This window comes from Phyllobates terribilis, unplaced genomic scaffold (genome assembly GCF_046119375.1).
Source record: "Phyllobates terribilis strain yellow unplaced genomic scaffold, ASM4611937v1 Scaffold_7__3_contigs__length_470593459, whole genome shotgun sequence".
Taxonomy (NCBI): Eukaryota; Metazoa; Chordata; class Amphibia; order Anura; family Dendrobatidae; genus Phyllobates; species Phyllobates terribilis.
Window position 1 is genome coordinate 245,735,678 of NW_027362767.1, and position 20,332 is coordinate 245,756,009.

Below are 20,332 nucleotides of genomic sequence, written 5' to 3' on the forward strand. Positions count from 1 at the left end.
GCATAATCAAAAGGAGTGTCTATGATGGCGGGAGGCAGCTCACATCTAAGCAACAGCTCTGGGAGGGTATTCTGTCCTCATGCAAAACAATTGAAGCAGAAACCATCCAAAACCTGACAAATTCAATGGACGAGAGAGTTCAGAAGCTCCTTTCGAACAAGCGGTCCTATGTGCAAATGTAACATCACCTAGAATAAAGTTTTGAGTTGAAAACTGTTTGCTTTCAGTGTGTAATAACCTACTAATGCTTATAATTTCAAAAATGACCATTTTTTTGGTCTTTATTAAAATGAAAAGGTTGAAAACTCTGCTGTGCATAATAATTTGGAACATGCATTTTGAGTGCATTTTGAGTTTTTTATTTTTTTAAAAATATACTGTTATCATAGGCAGTTTGTACAAAAACATTTCAATTGTACTCTAATAGTTATTTGACTGGAAAATTACAATGACTGCAATTCATATAGGTAATTTGGGAAAATCTGAGAAAATATTATTTGCATAATAATTTGGAACACAGTGTGTATGTGTGTGTATATGTAATATATATATATATATATATATATATATATATATATATATATATATATATATATATATATATATATATATATATATATATATATATATATATATATATATATATATATATAATATATAGAGACGAGCACAATGCCTGGCGATCGTGCATATGTCACGGTAGATGTGACGTCATCACCTCCTGGTGCGGAAGTGATAGCCCCTTTAAAGTTGCATAGAATACAAGCTTTGATTTTTTTTTTTTTTTTTTACTGATGCCTGATGTGTAACTCCTTGCAGACAAAGAGAACGGCCTTCCAGTGTCTCCAGCAGTTCCAGCTCAACAAGAAAGATTTCAAAAGGAAAGAGTTTGTTAAGGAAGAAGATGAGGTGCTAACGCATCTGGTGCAGAGGATGAGGGTGGGAATGCACATCCCTTACCACAAGAGTGAGTGTTTTACTCCTTTATATTCATATGGCCACGTAAATTCCAATAATCCGGCATCCTCTGGGGTCCCAGGTTATCGGATATTCTGAACATGCATATTCAAAGATGTAGTTGTGTGGCGTGTACACACTGCCTCAGAAGATCATGGCGCTGGTTTTGATCACCATGGAACGAGATGACCATCTCATATCTATCTGGGGTTCCTGACTCTCTGAGGGAGAGGGATCTGGCATGTTTATATGCAATACCTGATCCATTTGTTTTCTGAGGGGTTAAGCCGCCATCAGATGTGTCTGGCAATGGATGAACCTGTTATTGACTGGCAAGCCGGGCGTGTTTGTTTGCAGGGACACCGTCGGGCACATTAACTTTAGGATGTGTGTATATTAATAATGTGGGCATTCCTACCTTACGCTGGCCATACACAGAAGATGGTTTTTGTACGGCCAGCAGCCATCTCTCCCAACTCCGTCAGAGAGGAAAATGCTGCTGCTTATCTCGCCTAAAAATGAAAGGATCAGGGATTCTTCCCCACCCCCCACCCCCCTCTGACATCATCTGTAGGGGGAGAGTAATTGGGCTACATGCCTATCAGCCGGTCCCTCCAATGTGTAGAGAGGTCCTGTAGGCTCTAATCGGGATCTGATGATATGTTTTTTTCAGTTGCCTATTTCATGGAAGGCAGAAACTCCATGCAGCTCTTTCATCGGTGGTCAAAGTGTCTGGATCCCTCTCTGAAGAAGGGATATTGGAATAGAGAAGAGGATAAGGTGAGGCTCAAAACCTGGAAAAAGCTAGTTACAACACTCAAATGTGAGATTATCACCAAGGAGACATTATTTTATGTGGCATTGGATCCTTTTTGAAATTTCTAACTTTTTTCTGGTCTTAATACAGGGCGGGCCATTTATATGGATACACCTAAATTAAATGGGAATGGTTGGTGATATCAACTTCCTGTTTGTGGCACATTAGTATATGGGAGGGGGAAAACTTTTCCAGATGGGTGGTGACCATGGCGGCCATTTTGAAGTCGGCCATTTTGGATCCAACTATTTTTTTCAATGAGAAGAGGGTCATGTAACACATCAAACTTATTGAGAATTTCATAAGAAAAACAGTGGTGTGCTTGGTTTTAATGTAACTTTATTCTTTCATGAGTTTTTTTACAAGTTTATGACCACTTATAAAATGTGTTCAAAGTGCTGCCCATTGTGTTGGATTGTCAATGCAACCCTCTTCTCCCACTCTTGTCACACTGATAGCAACACCGCAGAAGAAATGCTAGCACAGGCTTCCAGTATCTGTTGTTTCAGATGCTGCACATCTCGTATCTTCACAGCATAGACTATTGCCTTCAGATGCCCCCAAAGATAAAAGTCTAAGGGGGTCAGATCGGGAGACCTTGGCGGCCATTCAACTGGCCCATGACGACCAATCCACTTTCCAGGAAACTGTTCATGTAGGAATGCTCGGACCTGACAACCATAATGTGGTGGTGCACCATCTTGTTGGAAAAACTCAGGGAACGTGCCATCTTCAGTGCATAAAGAGGGCAACACATCATCATCTAGCAATTTCAGATATCCAGTGGCATTGAGGTTTCCATTGATGAAGAATGGCCCCACTATCTTTGTACCCCATATACCACACCATACCATCAAGATACGAGATGTGCAGTATCTGAAACAACGGATACTGGAAGCCTGTGCTGGCATTTCTTCTGCGGTGTTGCTATCCGTGTGTCAAGAGTGTGAGAAGAGGGTTGCATTGACAATCCAACACAATGGGCAGCACTTTGAACACATTTTATAAGTGGTCATAAACTTGTAAAAACTAATGAAAGAATAAAGTTACGTTAAAACCAAGCACACCATTGTTTTTCTTATGAAATTCTCAATCAGTTTGATGTGACACATGACCCTCTTCCCATTGAAAAAAATAAAGTTGGATCCAAAATAGCCGACTTCAAAATGGACGCCATGGTCACCACCCATCTGGAAAAGTTTTCCCCCTCCCATATACTAATGTGCCACGAACAGGAAGTTGATATCACCAACCATTCCCATTTAATTTAGGTGTATCCATATAAATGGCCCACCCTGTTTATCAACATTGGTTCCCACCAAACTTTTCCTGAGCATGGGGCCCATGGCGAACAAAAGTGGCCAGAAATCCCATTCAAAAATGAGACCACCTCTCCACCGACTAGCACTTTTCAGAGCCCCATTCTTGAGATAGATGGTGGGACCCACATCCTTCTAATGTTGTGGCGTATCTCTAGGCTATGCTGTAACATGGGTATAGGGCGATTTCACCTATTGGGATAAAATCTGGGAAATAATTTAACTCTTTAACTTTTAATATTTACAATTTCTTTAGTTGTTATTAAAAGCTGTGGAAAAATATGGAGCAAAGGATTGGTACAAGATTCAACTAGAAGTTCCGGGAAGGAGTGATATCCAATGCCGGGAAAGGTCAGTGTTTTTTTTTTTTTGTTTTGTTTTTTTATACCCAGAATGAATTTTCCAATTTTTTTTGTTGAGCGAGTTCACAAATGCACAAAATGAGCCTCCCCCAGGTGGGATTGTGATATGTAAGATAAGAAGCATCTGGCAAGTAATAACCTGGCATGGGTCTCCTGCCCCAAGCTCATCAGCCCCATAAGTCGTAACAGATGCTTGGTGGGAACCACTAGTAATAGAGAATAGCATTGACTTTTCCAGAGATCTTAAAAAAAAATAAAAAATAGGCTACAGAACAATACATTGGTGGTAAGAGAGGCCAATGACGTGAGCTCAGTGGTGGTCCTGCGGTCCCTCTACATCAGGAGTCTCGGATATGGGGCGGAGCGACAAACCCCGAAGCACGATTAGTGTTTGACAACTTTGGTGATCCACAATCTGTTACATCCAGTATAACCAAGAATTGGTTTCATGCAATATTATATTTAAAGAAAAGGGTGATTTCATTGATGATGTTCCTTTTTCTTTGAATGACTTTATGCCTTTTCTCCATTCTTGTTCCCAACTGCATTAGTAAATGAGCCCTCTCTGACTGATTGTTCCCCCAGGTACGTTAAAGGTCTTCATAAAGATGTCAAAAAGGGCCATTGGAGCGAAGAAGAAAAGCAAAAACTCATTGAGTTGACTGAGAAGTACGGCGTGGGTGAGTTACTGACCCTAATGGTCATCCGTTTGTATCTGCACCCGAACTCCATTTATTTATATTTCTTTTTTTTTTGTCTTCTAGGTCATTGGTCTAAAGTCAGCAGAGAGTTACACACTCACCGGACAGGCGGCCAGTGCCTGAGCAAATGGAAGAATCTTACAGGGTATTTCAAGGTATAACTTTACATTTATAGGTCCCTGAGCTCTTTAGGTCTCCCCTGGTTGTTTTTTGTACAAAGACGCACACAAAAAAAGGCTGTTCTGTTTATTTCTTGTTAAATACAGACAGATATTGATCGATCGCCATACCATTCGTGGTTGCTGGCTTTAGTATTTGCAGCCATTTTACCACAATGGCGACCGCTCTTTTTATAAGCTGGGTTTGACATGATATAATTATATCCTTGAGTTTTTATTCTTTTACTTTGGTATTGACTATTTACATGCCTTTTGTGTTTTTTTTTTTTTCAGAGACTAAAACTAAAAAGAGAACAAAATGGAATGGCACCAAAAAGAAGGGCACCACGGAAAAGGCCGCGGAAAAAAACACAGGAAAGGCTACAGAGTACGGTTCAGCAGGAAAGACCACAGTATACGGCACCGGAACAAAGACCACAGTACACAGCACCAGAACAAAGACCACAAAGCACAGCTTTTAAGATAAAAGAAGAGGAACTGAGTGATGACGACATCAGTGACCTCAGCAGTGACAGTATCAGCAGCTACATTAGCAGTAGTAATAGTAGTACCAGCAGTAGTAGTAATATTAGCAGCAGTGGGGGTAGTACCAGCACCAGTAGTAGTAGCGAAGACGAGGATGACTTGGACTACATGTCTGACATTGAAGAGCGAATAGCGGCCACCAGATTTCTAGAGTCAATGCCTGATTTGGACTTATGGGTTCCCAGAAAAGAGAACCCAGACTTGCTCCCAAAAAAAGCCTCTCCCCACTCTGCTACTTCAAGCTGCTGTAAAATACCCCGGTCTACAATGCGAGGAAAACGAGGAAAATTTCAGTTCAGCACTATACTGAAGGGTATTGCTTACCCGCCATCTACAGACATCGTCACAGAAAATCCTGAGGACATCCTCTTAGAGGTAGGTTTTTGTGAAAAGGCAATGAGGCCAGAAGGTTATTATTGAGCCTATATTTCCAGCACCGGGGCAACCACATCCACTGCAGCCGCATTGCATATGGTATAGGTGCGGTACCTGTGAGCGTCACAGAAAGAGTCTACTGACGCTTGCTACATCTGTCCCTCCACATCAGCCCTGCTAGGTCTTAGTTTTCTTGGCTGCAGCGCTCACGTGTTGTCTACACGAGACCGCTGCAGGTAATCATATCAGCAATCCATCGCGTGTAGACTGCACATAATTGCTGCAGCCATGTAAGCAAACTTAGCATGTGATCGGCAAGTTTCAATGAGCCGCGTCTGCTTCCTTTCTCCTCAGGCGAAGAAGAGCGGCCACTACATACTGCAGGTCAGCGAGGACGACGTCCGCCGGATTCTCCGATGGAATACCATACTCTGTCAAGGAAAACAGGTGCCAGATTCATTCATGCAAAGAGATGGATCTATAGGTGTTAAGTAATGTGGCTGAAAAAGAAAAGGGTAGACCTAAAGTCTGCAAGTGTAATCTGTTATCAGCCGTTAGAAGCTGGAGATCAAGCTAGCTGTAGTGTTCTGCAATGTAACTCCACATTCAAAATGTGATGAAGTCAGTACTGCTGCTGGTATTGTGAGTAACTGCTGGGAGGTCCCGTGTCCTGTCACATGTGTACATGAAGAATAACACTATGTCTGGCCAGTAAATGCCTTATATCCTGCACCAGTGTCCCTGCCCCCTGCTGGCTCTATCTCTGATTATCAGAGGTCTCTGAGCTGGTGGGCAAAGTGTAGCTGTTATGATGTCTCCCATACACAGCACACACAGACGTGAAGGAATCCTGCACTCCTGTCTCAGTAGCACATGTTCAGAAGCAGCAGCATGGAGCATGTTCTACATCAGTACTGAGCAGTGCTGCTGTGAATCCAGTGAGATAAACACTTACTGTAAAGCAGCAGCACCGTCTATTTTGATCACTCGCTGTGATCCTAGTATCATTTAAAGGGTATGATTTTAATAAACTTTTGACATGGTGTAAATTCAGGCACTAAGACCGCTACCGATCATTAAAAAGAAGGCTTAGAGCTAGGGTTGAGCGAGTATGTTCTGTCCGAGTATGCTCAGGCCGAGCTCCGCTCCGAGTATTTACAGCTGCTCGGTGATAAGGTTAAATCGCTCCCGTGTGCATGATTTGCGACTGTTTGACAGCTTTATTACATGTGAGGAATGTGTAAGAAATAGACATTCCTGCCATGTAATAAAACTGTCAAACAGTCGCAAATCATGCACACGGGAGCGATTCAACCATATCACCGAGCAGCTGTAACTACTCGGAGCTCGGCCCGAGCATACTCAGCGAAAGGGTTAATAGAGCATACTCGCTCAACACTAGTTAGAGCACTTTGCTAACAATTCATTTCTGTCCTGCTTGGCCATTCATAATTCTATGTGTCTTTCCTTTTTTTTTTTTGTGCAATCAGTCTGGGTCTCTGCGCTCGGATCTCCCACCAATGACAGAAGTTTGCAACATTGAGACATACCATTTAACTCTATGGCTGATGACCACAGACCCATTTCTACGTGGCGTATTCATGGTTGCCATGTTTTGTGAGTGATCTGATCAGATCTATAGTTAATGCTTTCTTGTCTTTTTAGGCTCAGCAGACAAAGCCGGAAGATGACACCTCAGAGAAATTACCTCTCAGGTCAAAACGGAGGAAGAAGAGTCCCCCGGTGGACAGAAGCCTGCTGATCACCGTGACGCCCTGGGTGGGCAATGTCTTTCTTCCTATACAAGTCCGCTACAAATCACCGTGGGAAAATCAAATTCATGGTAAATTACATTCGAGCGTCCACTGTACTGACAGTGAATTATAAGTGATATATGGTCTAAAAAGTGATCTGCACAGGAAATTCACACAACTTGGGTGAAAAACATCCATGACCATCCAGACAATTGGGCATGTTGTACTCCACCGTGCCCAGTCATTGTTTCATCTGGCACCTGTCCGCCTGGGAGCCGTCAGGTGCCTCCATATACATTATATTGTTGGCTGATATTGCTTGGGTTTGATATAATGATTGTGATCAAGTGTGAATTGCTTATTAATCTCTGTTGAGGCTAATAAGTTTTTTCCTCTTTGTTTCTAGCTGATGTGATGACAAAGAAGCTTTCTGCTCTGACTATAACCAGCACCCCCATTTTCACTCTGCTTATCCAGGTAATATAGCCAGTATTGCATTTTTACAAAAGGCTCAGAATAGGTTAAAAAAAAACATTTTAAGACTTTTTTTTTTTTTTCGTTTCCCACATGACCCGCCCATCAAGGACAGGAATCTACTGAATAAAAGGGCAGAACCTCTCCCCTGCATCAATTGGTTTCCTGTCCTTGAGGGAACCTGCATCTGAAGAATCAGGTGCAGAAAAGAACAGAAGAAGCTTACCCAGGCTTGGCCCAGTTGCCTGGAAGAATGACTTTTAGCGCCGGTGTTGGGTCCCAGAGCCGCCGCAGTTCCAGTGGGGGCTCGTGCGGACGCGAGTGGTGGAAACTTTCCATGTGTCTGCCGTCCGCCGCATCATCCAAGGTCTGCACATGCGCGGAGCACCTTGGGAGTGGTGGTGACTTCTGACCCAGAAGTGGCAACTTCACTTCCATGGAGGTCCAGAGGAGGCATCCACATGGGAGGAGATGCTGTGGCCGGTCCATAATTTAAAATGGGGTCTGACAGCCAAAGAGCGAGTTTGCTCCGGCTCTCCTTTCCACTGTGATTATGGAGGAGCAGCAGCAACAACCGCAGTGGCAGTCACACAAATGACAGAAGAAGCAACCATAAGACCAGCCAGAGAAGCAGAGTGGATCATGGATCTCTAGGGGAGAACAATCGTGTGATTTGATCCAGCCTCCAAATCCGCTACCCTTACTAAACGACTGAGTGGTGAGTGATCTTCGTGAAAGTTCACCACGGTAATTAGGTCCTTTTTCTTGTTTAATTACTAGGAAAGACCTAAGAAATGTAGTGAAAAGCTTAAAAATAAGGAGTGTGCGCTTTGCAGGGATACGTTACCCAGCTCATGGCAGAAGAGACTATGCTCAACATGAATCTAGAAAACTATTTTTGAGGAATCCCCAAATTTCACCATGGATTTAAAATCGGTTAATAGGGCAGAAGTTAAAGATTCCATTAAGACCCTAATCCATAAAGAAAGCGATAGAAAGGGAGAAAGCAAACCAGAATGTTACTGTATCATCTGATTCAGATGAATAAGTGAGGTCAGAATGTGAATGTGGATCTGATTCTTCTTCATTTTCGTCCTCCGATGGCAGTACAACGGGCAGACCGTGTTTCCCTGTAGAAGACACAGACAGATTGGTCAAGGCTGTAAGGGCTACCTTGGGCATTATAGATGCTAAAACCCCCAAATCAGTACAGGGTATTATGTTTGGGGGGGGGGTAGAGCAGAAGAAGAGGCGTACATTTCCAATAAATGAGAGAATTCAGATCTCATGAAAACAGAATGGGGAAAAAAACAGAAAAGAAAGGTTCACTACCCTCGTCTTCAAAGAAAAGATACCCCTTTGTTGAGGAGGAGACATCCCTGTGGGATAAAGTTCCAAAGATGGACATAGTATTGGACACATTGTCCAGAAAATCTATGTTACCCTTTGAAGACATGGGTATCCTGAAAGATCCTCTGGATAGGATGGCTGATGGATACCTAAAACATACCTGGGAATCTTCGGCAAGAGCCCTAAAACCGTCTATCTCAGTGACCTGTATCACCAGATTAATGATGACCTGGATGGAACAACTGGAAGGTCAACTAAGGGATAAGGTTCCGAGAGAAAAGATCTTGGCCAGTCTACCATTAATGCAGGGAGTTGCGGCCTTTCTTGCAGATGCCTCAGCAGACTCTGTAAGGCTGGCGGCCAGGTCACCGGCCCTCTCTTAACGCCAGTCGTAGGCCACTGTGGCTCAAATGTTGGCCGGGGGATGTTCAGTCTAAAACCAAGCAAGCTATGCTCAATTCCGTGTGATGGAAAGTATCTCTTTGGTCAGGTTCTGGGTGACGTTTTGAACAAAGCTGGTGTTCGAAAATAGGGATTTCTCAGTTTGTCCATCCTGCAGTATAAAAGGTCCTTTCGGAGAAGAAGGTACGGCCGGAAAAGACCTCTCAGAGATCAAGAAAAAAGGGAAGACAGAAGAGGAAAAAATAGAGGATTCATTTTTGGTGGTGAAGGACGTTTTCCCAGTGACGCCATTCCTGGGGTAGGAGGAAGGCTTTCCCTCTTCCTTGCTGCCTGGGCAAGAATATCATCCAATGGCTGAATTCTAGGGATAGTGGAATCAGGCCTGAAGTTGGAATTTAGGACACTTCCTCCATGAACATTCGCAGTAACAGAGGATCAGTTAGCTCTGGAAGCGGAAGTTTTGAATCTTGTTCAGATCAGGTTCTCATAGAGGTACCAGTGGAAGAGGGATAAAGGGGATTCTTTTCTCCCTTTTCTTGATATACAAGCCAGATGGCACCTTCAGAACTATCGTCAATTTGAACAAATTCCTGATATATCGACCTTTCAAAATGGGGTCAATAAAATCTGCTATAAAACTGCTGTTGCCAGATCGTTACATGAGTGTGCTGGTCCTGAAAGATGTGTACTACCATGTTCCAATCCATTCAAGAGACCAGAGATTCCTAAGAGTGGCCCTACTCATAATCACAAAGATCAGGCATTTTCAGTTCAGGTCCTTGCCCTTTGGTCTGTCCATCGCCCCGAGAATATTTACGAAAATCATAGTGGAAATGACAACACATCTTCGGGAGCAGGATACTCTAGTTAATTCCATACTTGGACGATTCCTGATTGTTGGCAGATCGGCAGAACACTGCAACTTACTGCTATCCAGGGTCAGAGCCATCTTGGGTTGGCTCCTGAACCTAAAAAACTCGAAGCTAATTCTATCAAAAGTTCTAGTTTTAGGTTTTCTCTTAGATTCTGCACAATCTGGCTGCCTTGGTACCAGCGGCAGTAAACAATCCTACCATGACACTCAGAAAGTCAATGTCATTATTGAGGAGTTTAACCTCATGCATCCCAACCCAACAGTACTATGGGCCCAATTGCATACCAGACAATTGCTGCAAGACATACTGATAGGCGAGAGACAGCTCAGAGGGTGTTTGGAAGGAAAACGAAGTCTTTCTTCAATGACGACCAATGCTGTCTTGTGGTGGCTAAGCGTAGAGAATCAGTCACTAGGAGTCCCATGGGTACATCAGATTACAGATGTGATAACTAGAGATATGAGCACAAGTGGGTTAGGAGAGCATCTGAGAGACTGTGTAGTCCAGGGTCATTAGTCAGAACACGAGAAGAGGAGTTCATCCAACATGAAAAAGCTTCTGGTAGTGAAGTATGTGATGGAGAAATGTCTCACATCTCTCCAAAGCAGTCATGTTGGTATCCTATTGGACAATCAAACAATGGTGGCTTACATCAGCCATCAGGTAGAAATAAGATCTTGTTTGTTGATGGCAGCAACAGAGGAAATTTTCCAGATGGCAGAAAAGCATCTCTTGTCATTAACAGCGTTGCACATAAAAGGGAAGGAGAATGATAGGGCACACTTCCTAAGCCGAAACGGAGACACGGGGAATGGGCCCTGAATCTGACAGTCTTTCAGCAATAGTAGGCCTATGGGGCCTTCCAAGTAAAGACTTGTTCGAAAACAGGCAGAACAGGAAGGCAAAAAAATTCTGCTGCTAAATCCCAGGGAAAAACTTCATTCAGTAGATGCCTTCCAGATTGCCAGATTGCATGGAACTTCGATCTAGCCCAGACCTGGGCCACATCCGGCCCTCTGTCTGTTCCAGTCCGGCCCGCGGACCGAGACAGCCGAAGGGCTGAAGCAGTGGCCCACGGACTGCACCGTGCCCTCTTCCCACCCCCCCCCCCCGCTGTCACTGTCGCCTGACCCCGTCTCCATCTGCGCGCCGCTGACTGCATTGGTAGAAGAGGGGCCTACGTCCACTTCATCCGGCAATCAGCGTGTGCAGCAGCTGACGCGATGACGTCTTCGTGTCAGTGCATCGGGGACAGGAGCAGCGGCACAGCGCCGGGGGAATGGGAGCAAGGTGAAATGTGTTTTTTTTATAATTTGTGTATGGCATGTTTGGCAGGACATGGGGAGACTATAGGGGTCTATTGCAGGACATGGGCAGGCTATGGGAGTCTGTTGCAGGACATGGGCAGACTATAGGGGTCTATTGCAGGACATGGGCAGGCTATAGGGGTCTATTGCAGGACATGGGCAGGCTATGGGGGTCTGTTGCAGGACATGGGCAGACTATAGGGGTCTATTGCAGGACATGGGCAGGCTATGGGGGTCTGTTGCAGGACATGGGCAGACTATAGGGGTCTATTGCAGGACATGGGCAGGCTATGGGGGTCTGTTGCAGGACATGGGGAGGCTATGGGGGTCTATTGCAGGACATGGGCAGGCTATGGGGGTCTATTGCAGGACATGGGCAGGCTATGGGGGTCTATTGCAGGACATGGGCAGGCTATAGGGGTCTATTGCAGGACATGGGCAGGCTATGGGGGTCTATTGCAGGACATGGGCAGACTATAGGGGTCTGTTGCTGGACATGGGGAGGCTATGGGGGTCTGTTGCTAGTGGACATGGGCAGACTATAGGGGTCTGTTGCTGGACATGGGGAGGCTATGGGGGTCTGTTGCTAGTGGACATGGGGAGACTATGGGGGTCTGTTGCTGGACATGGGCAGCCTATGGGGGTCTGTTACTGGTGGACATGGGGAGGCTATGGGGGTCTGTTGCTGGACATGGGGAGGCTATGGGGGTCTGTTGCTCGTGGACATGGGGAGGCTGTGGGGGTCTGTTGCTCTTTGACATGGGGAGGCTGTGGGGGTCTGTTGCTGGACATGGGGAGGCTGTGGGAGTCTGTTGCTGGTGGACATGGGGAGGCTGTGGGAGTCTGTTGCTGGTGGACATGGGGAGGCTGTGGGGGTCTGTCGCTGGTGGACATGGGGAGGCTGTGGGGGTCTGTCGCTGGTGGACATGGGGAGGCTGTGGGGGTCTGTCGCTGGTGGACATGGGGAGGCTGTGGGGGTCTGTCGCTGGTGGACATGGGGAGGCTGTGGGGGTCTGTCGCTGGTGGACATGGGGAGGCTGTGGGGGTCTGTCGCTGGTGGACATGGGGAGGCTGTGGGGGTCTGTGGCAGGACATGGGGGTCTGTTGCTGGACGTGGGGAGGCTGTGGGGCTCTCATGCTATATATAAGGGGCTGTATTTGGGTTCAAACGGTATATAGGGGGATGTCAGCATACTTCTGCTCAATATTAAGTCATGCAATATAATAATTATAATTAATATATTGATATTAGTATGGAGTAGAATTAATTTCAACCTATTGGTTCGGCCCTCCACAACTATCACAGTCTTTCATGTGGCCCCTTGGGAAAATTAATTGCCCACCCCTGATCTTGCCTACGCTTTTCCTCCAGTAATGATGATCCCAGCAGTACTAAGGAAGATCAGGAAGGACAAGGCGAGGATGATCATGATAACCACAGTGTTTTGGGCCAGAAGGGGGCTCTCATGTATGAGGCTGATGTCGATCTCCAATCCATGGATCTTACCAGAGATCTCGGATCTACTCATCCAAGGTCCAGTCTGGCATCCACAAGCTGCTGCCCTTCATTTGATAGCCTGGAATTTGAAAGGCCACTGTTAATCCAGAGAGGGCTTTTGAAAGTTTAGTATCTACTTTACTTAAAGTGGTTGTGCCACCATAAAGAATGCTTTTAACCAAGGAGAAAAGGTGGAAATAAAAATGGTTTTGTAATTTACATTTTATTAAGTTGTAGAGGCACTCTTCCCGCACTCACACAGTGAAGCTGAACAATCACACGCAGAGGTCGGGGGGGGGGGGGGGAGACTCCCTGCTCCCACACTTCCATAGTAATCTGCTCCCTGGTCTGTCAGACTTGTGTGAGGAAGAATATGTTGTGCACACTGGGGGTGAGGAGTTGGGGGGAGTCTTATAATGACAGGAACTGCGCAAGCTCGGCCAGCTGATCGGCCACCGGGAGGACGGAATGGAATAACACCAGGGGGCACTAGGGAGCATACTTCAGAAGATAAAAGCTTGGTATTTATTGAGTGGAGCATCATTTTTAATGTAAATTACAAAACCTTTATTTCCACCTTTTCTGCTTGGTTAAAAGTATTCTTTAAAATGGCACAACCACTTTAAGGACAGGAAACCGGTAATGACAAAAATATATAGTAGGACCTTGAAAAAGTTACTGTCTAGTTCAGGGAAAGTCTGGGTGAGGAAATTCCGATTAAATCTATCCTAGAGTTTTTCCAGAACAGAGTAGAGCTCAGGCTATCCACTTGCACTCTTAAAGTGCAGATCTCGATCCCAGGGGTGTTGTATAACTGTGACTTTGCAGTCAATAAATGGTTAACTAGGTTTATTAAAGCATATGATAGGTCTAGGCCAATCCCTAGTCTGAAGATTCCTCCTAGGGATCTGAACTTGGTGCTGGAGGCGTTAGCCATCCCCCTTTGAACCATTAGAGGAATCATCTGTTAAAAAATCTCACATTTAAAGACCGCAATTCTGGTAGCGCTGACTTGAGTCGGTGATATCCAGGCCTTGACCAGTAATCCCCCATTTACACATATTTTAGAAGATCGGGTTATTTTAAGACAAGATCTGGCCTACCTTCTGCGACCTCTTGGGCAGGGAGGGTGGAGGTGTCTATCGACCAGATATGTAAGGCAGCAACATGGTCCTCTCCTTCAACCTTCTATAAGCTCTATAGGATTGATCTGACCTCTCTGTCGGTCTATCCTTTGGGAGAAGGGTTCTGCAAGTGGTGGTCCACTTCCTAACGTGGATTTGGTTCCTCTGTAAATCTTTCATGTGGTGCTGTCATTGGGGGGGGAGGCAAAAGTACTTACTGGGAATTGGATTTTCCAGAGCCCATGACAGCACCCTTATATATCGCCCCCATCACTGGTTTTGGTATGCACTAATAAAGATTTAGAATTGTAGTTTAGAGGGTGGTGTTGTTGTTATTGTCTGGTGATGGTATGTATATATAGCAGTCTGGAGGTCCTATCATGCCCTGTAACCCAACTGATGCGGGGGGAGAGGTTCACCCTTTTATTCTGTAGGTTTCCTGTCCTTGATGGACGAATCCCCCTCTCTCTTGTGGTGGTGTCATGGGCTCTGTAAAATCCCATTACCGGTAAGTAATTTCGTCTTTTTCTTTTTCATCTATCTGTGGACAGATTTGGCAGGTCCACCATTGGCGCTCCGTTCTCTTCCCAGATGAGAACAGGTTCACACTAAGCAGATGTGAGAGAGTCTGGAGCCGCTGTGGTGCATGTTATGCTGCATGCAACATCATCCAGCATGGCTGGTCAGGCAGGGGATCAGTGATGGTGAAGAGAGACACATCCTTGGAGGGTCGCACAAACCTCCACGTGATACTAAACGGCACACCGACTGCTGTTAGGTACCAGGATTAAATCCTCACATGAAGAGTTTACGTTGCAGCCGTGGGTCCTGGGTTCCACCTGTTACAAGACAATGCCCGGCCTCATGTGGGCAGAGTGTTCAGACAGTTCCTGGATGATTAAAGCAATGATGCCATTGACTGTCCCTCATGTTCACCAGACCGGAGTCCAACTGAGAACCTCTGGGACAATTGGAATTCCTGCATCCGATGCTGCCAAGTAGCGTCACAGGCTGTCCAGTCGCTCACTGATCCAGGTCTGGGAGATCCCCAGGGCACCGTACGCCAACTCATCAGGAGCATGTTGTTGGCACGTGGTGCCATATACAATGTTGAGGCACATTAAGGATTTGCCATGATGGCATTCATGTAAATTAGACTAACTTGTGATTTAAAGAATCGATCTGAGTCAATTGGACCGTAAAATGAGCGCTGATCAACTTGTCGATGTTCACTGGGCAGGAATCACTTTCTGTAACTGGGCCTTTCCTCTGCAGATTGTGATTGTATTTCGGTGTCTTTCGGCTGATTACTACTGTAATACTTTTTATACCGTGTAATTTTATCTTTCTCTTTCTATTAGTTCTTCCAGATCAACACTTTAGGTTGTCTACAAATGATCCAGCTAAGGAAAGCGAGAGCATCCCAAAATCGCAAACGGACATCACAACAGACCAGAGCCGTAAGGAAATATTACTAAAACTACCAGCCCACCCACATAACGAACGCCTGAATATAGTCATCTTCTGAAGAGAAGTCTTTGAATATTTTATTCAGGTTTTTCTCCTTTATTGGGAATGTGCCAAGATTGGTAGTTATAACTTCCTAATCGCTAGGGGTCCGACCTTCGGGACCTCCTCCGAACCTGAGAGCTCTGAAGAGCCCTGTGTGTTTGGAGTGGAGGTCCAGCATGGGCCACCTACGCTTCATCCATTTCATTTTATGTCTCACTTGATCCAGATTTTGAGTCCACCCATGGACATGATAACCTGGGTGCGGGGTAGCTGCGCAAGCTAGAAGGTAGAGTAGAAGAAGGGAGCAACAAAAGCACATTACACTGTGAGAAAGGTAGTTTTGGGCTGAGGAAGCGTGAAAGCACATCAAGGGATGCCCTCAGCAAATATTGGGTGCCAGTATAAAGAATAAAACTACTAAGAAGCCATTGCATGCGGATGCTTTTTATCTTCTCCCTACATGTATAATTTACTGTTTATTTTATTTTTTTATATACATAGGTGTCTTCGTCCTTGAAAAGAATTTACGGTATGTATATATCATTATGCAAATAAAAGTATAGAGTAAGCTCCTAGGACCCCTGTAGTGGTGGGTGCAGGTAGCCGGAAATGGCCATGAATGTTATGTTAAAGGGTTAGTGTGGTAGGGGTATCGCTTGACTTCTTCACAACATCTGTGGTACATGTTGCACGTGTATAAAGTCGTCTCAGGATCGGTGTTATACAACCTCCACCAGCCTGTGACAGGGGTGATCAGAGCAAGCTCCGATCACTGCTGTTTAACCACTGAAATGCTGCTGACCGCAGAATTTCAGTGGTGAGATACGGTGTGGACATGTGTTCCAGTGCCCATTGAACCCCACCCGCGACTTGACCGCGAGGTGCTGATCTGTTGCCTACTCAAGGCCTCTCCGCCCGTTGCCTCCATCTTCCAACAAAGCCGATCCTGTGGCTTGGCCTCAAAGGAGATCATTAATTTTGCTGTGTATTGCAGTGTATATAATATAGGTAAAAAAAAAAAAAAGTTTTTAAAAAACATAAAAGTTTGAATATTTCCCCTTTTGGAGATCTATGAAAATATAAAATTATTTAACCCGTCAAGAAAATAAATCTAAAAGCCAAAATTGAAATTTTTCCATCACTGCACATATACCCCAAAATGATGTCAATAAAAACTACAGATCAGCACACACCAAAAACAAAATCGGCAGAAAAATAAAGTTACAAATGTCAGAAAATGGCTTTTTCTTTCTTTGTTTACAAGGACCTGAATTTTTTTTAAAGTACTGAAGTATAAAAAAACCTGTGTAATTGTACTGACCGGGAGAATAATGTCGCCAGGTGATTTATACTGCACAAACAAATGCTATAAAAATAAAAACCGTGGCAGAATTGTTTTTTCTTTTCATGCTTTCACCGCACAATTTTTTTTCTTTTTTTTTCCTGTTTGTCAGTACATTTTGTGGTAAAATAAATGGTGTCATTCAACACTACATTTTGACTTGCAAAAAAATAAGCCCTCGTACATCTATGTCGACAGAGAGAATAATGAAATAAAAGTTATGGCTCTTGGAAGAAAGGGAGGAAAAAACAAAACCGCAGCTGGAAGGGGTTAAGTTTGTGTGCGGTAAAGCAGGAGATTCGGAGGATGTAGCCTTAACCCATGTAATGATTTATTCTATTTTTATTTACCCAAAAATAAAATGTTTTAATTATTTTCCTCTTCCTGCAGGGTCAATCTCTAATGCTCGGCTATCACAACCATCCAACGTTGAACCTGGACCACAAGCCAAACATCAGCGCCCACCAAGAGAACCTGCCCCCGCTCCAAAGCCGAAGACGGTGTTTGAGTTGCTGAAAGAAAAAAGACAGAAAGAATCGAAAGCCCGTCGCGCTGCAGCCCAAAAGACGGTCGTCGTTGCACCAAGCATTCTGATTTCCTCCCAGATAGTGGTCAGCCAGACCCCCATCACTGCAGGACAGCCTGAAAACCCAGCCCTTCCTGTAGCCTCTAGCACTTCACAAAATAGTCTCTTGCAAACTATACCCTTTGTGGCATTGCCAACATGCCAAGGTATACCATCGAGCTGCATTGCTAGCGACCAGTTATCACCAGCGAGCAGCGGCCAGCAAAGAGCAGATGCTGATCAAGCTGTAACCCCTGCTCCAGATGCAGAAGCCACTGATAAATGCAATAGTACGCCATCTGCTACGTGCACTATGCAGCACTCGCCAGTCATGGCTTCACCACAGCTGCCACTACAGCAGTTGCTCAGTGCACTGAGCCCCTTGGGTAACTCCACCACTTGGATTCTTACTCCACAAGGCTTGATCCAAATTCCAGTCCAAACGTTGTTTCCTACTGCAACCCAAGCACCTAGGAATCAAGACCCAGGCAATGTAAAAGCTGTGAACCCATCGACAAATGAAGCCTCCAATGTAGTCCCTGAAGTACAAGCTAGTACAAGTAGTACCGTGGTGCACCCGCCAGTGCCTGAGAGAAACGGGTCGTCACCATCAGAAAATACTGAAGATGGAGCCGCGCCGTGCGCTTCGCCTGCTCCTAGTCCTTCCAACAAGTCCACGCAAGTTACCCTTACACCCACAAAAAAATATCCTGTTGTGAAAATAGCAAAAATCTTACCCCCCAATCAGCCTAATGAAGATACGTCCAATAGAGAAAAGACTGAGACGCCCGCTCCCGCCCATACCCGTGCCCAAACCTTCACGAGCAGCGCTGAAAGGAACTTTGGTGACCTGAGCCTTATCTCTTTAGAAGATGAGACCAGTGTGAAGGACTGGATGAAGGGTAAGAGCAGCGGGGGAACACTGAAGAGCAGCATGGCTTATTTACCACCGTCTGCTTGCACCCTGAAGACCTTTTCCCGGATCCTGTTGCAGAAGACTAATTTGGAAGAGCGAGCTTTTAAGCTGGTACCTCCTGATGGAGCAGGTGAGGGGGACACAAGTAAGAAGCAGGAGATCCTGGATGACCTGGTGGAGCAGAAGCTGAAAAACAATCCGGCGTACAACCTCCTCAAGAAGCGATTCCTCTCCGCGTTCACATTCACAGGGTTACTAGCTGTTTTTCCGGCACCAAATAGTGAGAGAATAAAGCCCGGGGTGAAGAGCGAGGTCAAAGAAGAGGACCATATAATGGATATTAACATGTATGATAAGAATACAGATGTCTGTACAGGAGGTGAATCCCCCAGAGCAACCACAGGCTTGCATCTACATGAGGTGAGAGTGGGAAGCATATGTACAGTGATGTGAAAAAGTGTTTGTTCCCTTCCTGATTTCTTATTCTTTTGCAGGTTTGTCACACTTAAATGTTTCAGATCACAAAACAAATTTAAAAAATTAGATAAAGATAACACAAGTAAGCACAAAATGCAGTTTTTAAATGAAGGTCTTTATTATTAAGGTAAAAATAAATCCAAACCTATTGGGCCCCGTGTGATAGTGATAATCCCTAAACCTAATAACTGGTTGGGCCCTTCGCAGCTAGAACTACAATCAAGCGTTTGCGATAACTGGCAATGAGTCTTTACAACGCTGTGGAGGAATTTTGGCCACTCATCTTTGCAAAATTGTTGTAGTTCAGCCACATTGGAGGGTTTCTGAGCATGAACCGCCTTTTCTTTATCGCTTCATTGGGGGACACAGGACCACGGGTGCATGCTGCTGTCGCTAGGAGGCTGCACTAGGCAAATAAAGAAAATAGCTCCTCCTTGGCAGTATACACCCACCGACAGGCACCAAGCTCATCCATTTAAGATTAGTGTCTGTAGGAGGTAGACCTGGATCTTGGAAGATCCGTCTTTCTTCTAGGTACCCAGTCATTTCTTCTTAATCTTTTCCCCTTTCACTTTCAGATCTTCTCTTCAGGGTTAACAGGGAGTAATTCTCTCCCTGTTATCCCGCACTCGAGTGACCGAGAGAGCAGTGTGATATCCCCCACATCGCTCACTCTCAGACCCGCTGGACAGGACTCTTTCCCCTGTCACCTCTCAGTGCTTCAGAGTGATTCCTGGTGGCCAGTCCTTGCCTGTTCCCACCCCAGCCCCCTCCTCTGAGCGGCCTGGGAGGGAGACTGTGGTCCCTTCGGGTGACCATCCCCCTTATTTTTATTTGGGGTCGACACCGTCTCTTGCACTGTCCAGGACCGGACAGCACGAGAAGGAGGAATTGATGGGACCCCCTCTTAGACGGTGGACCTCCTGTTGCTAACCTCAGAAGTGGAGAAGAAAAGCCGGGTTTCATATACCGAGGTACTGTCTCCTCCACAGAAGTCGGCGGGGGTTCAGCGCTCCCTCCCAGCAGCGCTGAGGAAAAGACTAAGCAGGGCGCTCATTTTCAGCGCTCCTTGCCAGACATCCACCTTGCCGGTGGATTGTATGGCTTCTCGGCTAAATCACAAAGTTCCCTCCTTTTGTAGCTCGGTCTCGCGATCCTCTAGCGATCGGCCACGACACTCTAGTCATGTCTTGGTCACAGTTCCAGTTGCCTTGTCTCTTCCCCCCTTCTACCCTTGATCCCGCGGGTCGTCAAAAAGATCAAGGCAGAAGGAGTACCCGTAATCCTGGTAGCTCCGGACTGGCCCAGACGGGTCTGGTACGCAGAGTTAGTAAACCTGCTCGGAAATCCCCCTGGAGGTTACCAGACCGTCCGGATCTTCTCTCACAGGGCCCCTCTCTTCCGTCTCAGAGTTCTCGGTCTCTGAATTTAATGGCATGGCCGTTGAAGCCACTGGTTTCTCACCCAAAGTTTTCCAAACCATGATTAGTGCTAGAAAACC

General features: G+C 45.4%; 1 protein-coding gene across 2 annotated transcripts in view; it reads left to right on the forward strand.

Moving 5' to 3' along the window:
• The window catches only part of SNAPC4 (small nuclear RNA activating complex polypeptide 4), a 40,720-nt gene that overhangs the window by 11,194 nt on the left and 9,194 nt on the right, over nt 1-20,332 (forward strand). For both annotated transcript variants that reach the window (XM_073640107.1, XM_073640108.1), the window contains exons 11-22: nt 820-967; nt 1,631-1,737; nt 3,350-3,444; nt 4,041-4,135; nt 4,220-4,311; nt 4,609-5,235; nt 5,590-5,682; nt 6,901-7,078; nt 7,396-7,466; nt 15,381-15,479; nt 16,033-16,060; nt 17,264-18,774. In XM_073640107.1, the coding sequence (XP_073496208.1) occupies nt 820-967; nt 1,631-1,737; nt 3,350-3,444; nt 4,041-4,135; nt 4,220-4,311; nt 4,609-5,235; nt 5,590-5,682; nt 6,901-7,078; nt 7,396-7,466; nt 15,381-15,479; nt 16,033-16,060; nt 17,264-18,774 (3,144 nt within the window). The remainder of the gene's footprint in view (nt 1-819; nt 968-1,630; nt 1,738-3,349; nt 3,445-4,040; nt 4,136-4,219; nt 4,312-4,608; nt 5,236-5,589; nt 5,683-6,900; nt 7,079-7,395; nt 7,467-15,380; nt 15,480-16,032; nt 16,061-17,263; nt 18,775-20,332) is intronic.